Source organism: Pteropus medius, unplaced genomic scaffold (genome assembly GCF_902729225.1).
Source record: "Pteropus medius unplaced genomic scaffold, Ma_sr-lr_union100, whole genome shotgun sequence".
Classification (NCBI taxonomy): domain Eukaryota; kingdom Metazoa; phylum Chordata; class Mammalia; order Chiroptera; family Pteropodidae; genus Pteropus; species Pteropus medius.
The window spans coordinates 624,214-631,496 of NW_024351646.1; the positions used below are offsets into that span (position 1 = coordinate 624,214).

At 45.6% G+C, this 7,283-nt stretch overlaps 2 protein-coding genes across 2 annotated transcripts in view; both read right to left on the bottom strand.

Annotated features, from left to right (window-relative positions):
• Nucleotides 1–970: 970 nt before the first annotated feature.
• On the bottom strand, nucleotides 971–5,096 carry EBP (EBP cholestenol delta-isomerase). The gene is made up of 5 exons (XM_039843777.1): nucleotides 4,939–5,096; nucleotides 3,738–4,056; nucleotides 2,308–2,344; nucleotides 2,062–2,192; nucleotides 971–1,464 (listed from the first exon to the last, which is right to left on the bottom strand). Exons 2-5 carry the CDS (start codon nucleotides 4,036–4,038, stop codon nucleotides 1,241–1,243), a joined length of 693 nt encoding a protein of 230 aa, XP_039699711.1. The 5' UTR covers nucleotides 4,039–4,056; nucleotides 4,939–5,096; the 3' UTR covers nucleotides 971–1,240.
• Nucleotides 5,097–6,292: 1,196 nt separating this feature from the next.
• PORCN (porcupine O-acyltransferase) overlaps nucleotides 6,293–7,283 on the bottom strand; it is a 9,944-nt gene continuing 8,953 nt past the window's right edge. The window contains exons 14-15 of the mRNA XM_039843799.1: nucleotides 6,906–6,919; nucleotides 6,293–6,574 (exon numbers count right to left, since the gene is read on the bottom strand). Coding sequence (XP_039699733.1) covers nucleotides 6,444–6,574; nucleotides 6,906–6,919 — 145 coding nt within the window. The 3' untranslated portion in view covers nucleotides 6,293–6,443. The remainder of the gene's footprint in view (nucleotides 6,575–6,905; nucleotides 6,920–7,283) is intronic.

Genomic DNA, 7,283 nt, shown 5'->3' on the forward strand with positions numbered 1-7,283 from the left:
AAATTCCTCAAGTACCTATTTATTTTATGACAGGTCTATGAAGTAAATGACAGAGACTATGGGATGAGTGATGGGGGCATCTGTAGGATGAGGTTTATCTGTGAGGTGAATGATGAGAATCTGTGGGGTGACAGGATGTGCGGTGAGTGGTGGAAGATCTGCAGGGTAATCGCAGATCTGTGGAGTGAGATAGGGATATGTGAGATAAGCAATGAATTCTGCAAGGTGAGTTATGGGGAGTTTATAGAGTGAGTGATGAGAGGCCTATGGGGTAAATGATGAGTCTGTGTGCAGAGACATGATAGGTAGAGTGATCATGGGGTGAGTCCTAGGGTTGTTGGCTGTGATCAGAGTCTGTTGGGGGGAGCAGGTGATGGGGTCTGTGGTGTGAGTGATGGAGGCCTGTGAGGTGAATGATGGGTGGTCTACGGAGCAAATGAAAGGCTGTTTGTGGGGAGAGTGATGGGTGCCTTAAAGGTTAATGATGGGGTCTGTGGGGGTAAGTTTTGTGGGATCTTTAGGGTAGTGATGGGTGAGTCTGGGGTCAGTGATAGGAGTCTTTGGAGTAATCAGGGGTCTGTGAGGTAAGGGATAGGGTATCTGTGGGGTGCCTGATCAGGAGACAAGGGGCTGAATAAACTGAAGAACTTGAAGATTTGGAAAATTCTCAGCCTGTCCACATTGCAAAAAACAGGAAAGTGTGTTCTGGAGAGAACACCAAGAATGTGGGTGGAAGATCACTCCTTAAAAGAGATTACGGGTGTTAACTCATGGATATAATCAGCTACCATGGGAATCTGTGGGGTTAGTAATAGGAGTTTGTGAGGTCATGGACTGAAGGTTTATGTGAGGATGATGGGGGTCTATGGCTGAGAGAATGGTGGTCTTTGGAATGAGTTAGTGATGGAGGGGGTCTGTGGGGTCAGTCATGAGGCATCTCTGGGGTTAATAATTAAAGATTTCTCAGTGATAGAGTCAAGACCTTTTATTTATTGATTTATAAAAATGGCGGCCACCATGGACCTCCTAGGTTCTCTTGGACCTTTGTTCCAATAGCTCCTGGCAATAGCTCCACACTCCTTTCTTCCCCCTGTCTCTGGTCCTTTTGGTGCCAACCCATCAGCCTGAGTCTGACAGATCAATTTGCTTTGTCCCTCTAACCTGTGGAAGCAAGGACTAGACTCTTCTGGTAGATGGAGAGCTCATCACCAGCCAATGTTCAAGCCTAGTCCATCACTCATTAGTTCTGCTTGCTTTTGGCTTTTGTGGCTTTGGAATCCAGCAGGCTCTGGGCATGGGTGAGCTGCTTCACAGAATCAAGCACGAGGATTCCGGGCAGCACCAGCCACAGAGCGTTCATGAAGACAAAGTAAAACCAGAAATAGAGCGGGTGACCCAGCTCTCCATGTTGGAATCCATCGCGGTGCTCCGTCAGGAAGTAGAGCACATCCCCATAGATCTGACCTGTGGGAGGCAGAAAAGGAAGCATTTTCCAAGTCATCATTTAAGGTCTCAGTGCTCAGGATTTCCAAATTCAGAGGGCTAAGAATTCTGGAATCACACAGCTGAAAAGTTGAGAAATCAGAAAGGTGAGAATTCCAGAAATCAGAAGCTGAGAATTTCGGAACTCAGTAGAGTTCATTCATAACTCTAGAATTTAAGAAAGCTCAAAATCATTTAATTCAAGATAGCTCAGGGTTCCAGGACTAAAGAGAACTCACATTTCTAGAACTAAAGAAAGCTAACAATATAAGAACACAAGAGGACTGAATCTCAGATGAAGAGGACTCAAAATCCTGAGCCTGGAGGACCAAGGGGCTTTCCGACATCATGGGTCACCTCATGTAACCTTCACAGGAGACTTTGTGATGGAGGAAGAGAAACAAACACTCCCAGCTTGAGAACACAGGCTGAGAGGGGCATGACTGTTCCAGAACTTCAGGGAGTTTGTCTTTCAGTCTAATTCAGCCTTGGATGGGTGCAATTGAGAGATCCCACCCACACAGATGCCCCTGTGTCTCCATTAATCCCTCCAGCAACAAGTGTTGGCTTTCTCCTTACCCACAGAGACCACAAGCTGTAGGACAAAGCGGAGGGGCTGCTGGCGGAGAAAGGCGATCACTATCCAAATGCTGAGTGGTCCCCACAGGCAAGCCGTGATAGTCTCCATGCATATCATGAAGTTGTCATTTCTGTGGGAGAAAGGATGGGGGTACACTGGCAACACTGTGTTCTACCCACAGGGCTCCCTGACTCACCACCACCCTAAACCAATGCAGGTCTCCCTTGACAGAGGCAAACACTTACAGGATATATCGGCTGTCTCCCTTGGCATACTCTTTCCCTGATAAAGACAAGAGACAAACATGAAGAATAAAGGCAGGAAAAGGAACTAAGACTTGTGAGAACTGAAGTCCCATGTAATCAGGCAGGTTTTATAACCCTTCCATGCCTCAGTTTCCACATCTGAAATGGGGTGACTGTTTGGATTCTAGAGTTAATATATGTATACAAGATAATGTGTGCAAACCTGACATAGAACAGTGTTTCTGTGACTGTCTGGTATTCAATAAATATTTATAGAATAAAAAAGGAGGCAGGTGTAGATTATAGAGAGAGTGAAGTAGCCAATAAGGGGGGAGAGAGACAGAGACAGAGACAGAGACAGAGAGCACGAAGGTGAAGAGAGGAGTGAATGAAAGAGCAAGCAGAGAATCAGTAAGAAAAAGGCAGCTCACATAATGTAAAAATAGGCAGATTAGAATAGGTTCTTCGCCAAAGCGGATTTCCAAATGGTCAATACACACATGAAAGGTGCTCAAACTTTAATTGTTAAGGGAAAGTGAATGACAACCCCATAATGAAACGTCACTCATATCCACTAGAAGGACTAAAATTTAAGAAATATCTGACCATACCAAGTGTCAGCGAGAATGTGGAAAAACTATGACTCTAATATACTGCTGGTGGGAATATAAAATGGTGTAGCCATTTTTGAAAAGTTTGGCAGTTTTCCATAAAGTTAAACACACACCTACCATATGACCCAACCAGCCATTCTACTCCTTCGTATGTACCCAAAAGAAATGAAAGCAGATCTCTACACAAAGACTTGTATAACAATACTCATAGCAGCTTTATTCATGAGGCCAAAAAGGAGTGTTTCTTATAACAGCAAAAGATTGGGGGAAATGCCCATCAATACTGGACAAGTCAAATGATTCTGTAACGTCTATGCTTTGAAAGCTCTTTATGAACTGACAAGGAGTGATCTCATTTAAAAAAGCAAAGTTCAGGAGTGTATATAGCATGTTAGCATTTATTGGCACAAAAGGGAAAAATAAAAACTGATGACGATGATGATGATAAACAGTTACATGGCATCTACTGTCTGCCAAACACTGTTCTAAGTGCCTTACATGTATTTGGGTATTACTATTATCCCTCTTTTATAATTGAGCAAACTGAGCCTTATATGTGTAATTTATGGGTAAATTAACTCTGAAAGGAAACAAGCAATTATTAATAATTGGGGAAACTCGGTAGACAGAGGGTAGAATTTCACTGCATACCTCTTTAAATGATTTGTTTTTTTGACCCATGTGAATTTATATGCAAAAAAGTTAAACAAAATTTTAAAATAAATTAATAGAAGAGTTGGTGGGTGGGTAAACATCTAAGCCAATCCCTGTCCAGAAAATTCCCTCCCACAGCACATGAAAGAACTCAAGACTCACAGAGTTGAGACAGGAAGGCTTGGTCTCCAAGAAGGTCCTCGTGGTAGAGGCTGAACCAGCCCTCAATCACCATGTGAATGAACCCACACACTGCAAACCAGCACAGGGAGAGTCGCCGCCAAGTCCCCAGTGGGATGACCGCAGCATGTCCAGACAACAACCATGTGGTCACAACTAAGACCCCAGAGACAGAGAAGAGGCCAGCCAGGAGATGCCAGGCAGGGCAGTCATTAGGCACAAAGTTGTCCAGTCTCAGGTGCCGAGGCCAGTATGGGTGCAAGGGGCTAGCACTGGTGGCCATGTCTTTGTAGGCTGATGGCTGTGTGTGGATAAGTAGAAAAGAGAAAAAAGAAAGAGAAAAATCTGAATAGAAAGCACAGAATGAGAGCATAAAATCAAATCTGAATGGTTTGTTATATAAGAAACACAAATGGACTAAATTTTTCAGTTTACAGACTTGTAAAACTGGATTAAAAACAATCTATATGCTGTTTTAAAATCATGACTATAAGGCCTTAGACTGAAAGCTTGTTCCTTCGGGAGCCGTATGATATGGTAGACACAGGAACCAGACCAGGTCCCTGTCCTCAGGGGTCAGGGTCAGCTTTAGAAGACACAGGAACCGGGCCTGGTCCCCAACCTCATTGGTCATCCTCTGTGAGGGAGACACAGGAACCAGGCCTGGTTCCCGTCCTCAGGGGTCACAGTCTGGTGGGGGAGACTGCAAATAGGTTGGGTTCTATTGCAGGGGTGTCTTGCATTGTTCAACGGAGAGCTATTCTCTCCCTGTAGTCCTGGAAACTTCAGGACAGAAGAGAGAAGACTAATGAGGACCACGACCCTCAGATTCAGTATGTGGAAAGCCAAACCCTTCCTGCAATAGCGCACACCACTGCCGAAATAAAATAAAGAGGCTTGTGGAAGACATAGATTTAGCGCGCGCGGAGCTTAAAGAGGAAAAGGAGGTCAAATTACAGAGACCACCAATCAGAACTAGACTCTTCTAATCCAGCTGTCCAATGAGGAGGCTCTTCTGTAGTCCGGACAACCACGCGGTAGCCGGGAGTGTCGCGCAAGCGCGTGCGGGGTGTGGAAGTGCAGCGAGATGGAGGGGGCAGTGTATCGCGCAGGCACTCCGAGGGCCGGCCGTTTAGCTCTGGAGCTAGGGGATAGAGTGGCAGGCCAGGTGGAGGGCACTCACCTAGCGGCGCGGTCGCAGCGGCTTCTCCCACAAGGTCTCGGCTTTGTTGAGGCTGGCCCGGTGGCTCCGTAACAGCCCTAGTTCAGACCTAACCCCACACAGGTTCCTCGTCTTAAGGAGTTGGTTAGGGCTGGGAAGGCAAATACTGCTCCCAACCAATAGGAGCTCTCTCTGTGCCGCCGACCCCGCCCCCACGCGTGGTGCCATTTTCGTTGTTGGCTGAGCCCAATCAGGAGGTGAGTGAAGGCTGGGACTTCGGAAGTTGGTGGGCGTTTTCGGCCCGAAGCCAACCTGCGGCGAGTCTTGGCTTCAATTTCTCTATCCTCTTATCAGTCAGTCATATTGGAGATCGGGTATTCAACAAGTATCCTTCTTGTTACTCAACAAGTATCCATCTTGTCTGCTGTTGAATCAGCATTGCGTTGCGTCTTTTCATCTTTGCCCTAGTTTTCTAAGCAGAGCAACTAATCAGTTCCCAGACCAACCTGCAATCCTAACGCCCTAATGCGCAAGGGAATTTAATACCAAGGTCACATCCTGTATACTTTGCCTCCACCTTCTCTACCCCAGCACTCAGAATTCCTCAGAGATCACCCTCACCTCTCCCGACTTCGAGTCAGATGAATCAAAACCCAACCTCTTAGCCTTGCTGGCTAATTGGCAATGGAGACCCTCAATCTCCTGTGCTAACTCTAAAGAACCAATCAGAACTCCGCAACTCTAAGCCAGTGGGCACCAAGACCGCACAATCAGTCAGAATCCAGACCCATCCCAGACCTATCCAATTAACAACTCACAACCCTCAGTCTTAAGGACCAGTATGTTATCAACTCTTGCTTCTCCCACTCCTCTCCCATCCCAGAGCAACCAATCAGAATGGATTCTCTTAGTTTTCCAGCCAATTATTATCAGGCTTTCCCGATATTCAACTATCCAACCTGTCCTGGCCCCGCTCAAATCAAGCAGTGGCAGCTCAGGCTCATCATCCAATCATGAACAGTAATAAATTAATTTTGATCCAATCACAACCTGCTCCCTCTTCATGGTTTCCAGCTTCCAAACCTTTATCCATGCTGTGCCGCCTTTCTCACTCACATCTGTTCCCCACTGAGCAGTGAAGAAAGAGCCTTTTGTATCTTTCCTACTTTTATTTGACAATAACAAACTGTATATAAAAAGGGAGAAGGAAGGTGGGGAGGCCCTGGATCTCCCTCTCTCTGCCATGAAGCATCCCTCCCCTAGGCTAGCAGGGACCACCCCCTACCTTGCTTGTGGTGGGATGGGGATCAACAAACATGGAAATGGTGTGTGTGTGTGTATGTGTATTATTATTATTGTGTGTAATAACATGTATGTATGTATGTATATGTGTGTGTATAGTGGTGTTGGGGGATCGAGGATGGAGAGGAGTCAAGAATTAGAGAGAGGGCTTTCCCTCATCCTCCATCAGAGCTGGCACCCTGAGGAGGGGTCTTGAGGGAGCTGTGAGGGTCCACGGATGTGCCTCAGCCTATGAGACGGTAGAAGATCCAGCATCCAAAAGTGACCCAGTGACTGGCCCAGCTGAGCTCTGACCACTTGTGGACAGTATATGCCATGCCATAGCCCTGTGGGAGAAAAAGAAGTGATGGTCCCACTCAGCAAGAACAAAGAAGCTCTCAGGAAAACCCAACCTTAGCTCAAGGCCATTTTTGTGACTCCATGGTAGCCCTAGGTGAGACCCCAGAGGAGATAGTAGGCACATATAAAAAGTAAGCAGATTTAGTTTTTTCTTTTGTGTTTTTCTTTCTTTAAATATAATTTAAAAAATAAGACAAGGCAATCCCACTCTCTGACCTGTACTCTTCCTTATATGTAAAGAGCTCCTAGAAATTGATTTTTTAAAAAGACAATAACTGGCCAAGGAGGCAAGTAAGCTATTCTCAGTAAAGGAGAAAAATAAATAGCTCTTAAACATATGGCCTTACTCATAATCTTCCTCCTTTCAAATTGGTGAACACATTCAGTGTCTGAGAGGCACTCTGTTGTGGGGTGACAGGTAGGTTCACCCACTGCTGGTAGGAGGGCAAAAAGGTAAATTCTCCATTCTGACTTTCAAGGATAGATCCCACAGTTATGTCTGCACCTGTGTGAATCCACATGGGTATGAGGGTGTTACTTGTTTCAGCATCATTTGCAATAGGAAAGGACTAGAAATCACCTGGGTGTCCACTGATAAGGGACAAACTACACTGAGTCATATCCTCACAATGGAAAAAATGAGTGAGGGTACTCCGTGTACTAATGTGGAAGATTTTCAAAGATTATTATGTGGAAAAAGGAACATGTAGAACAATGTCATTCAT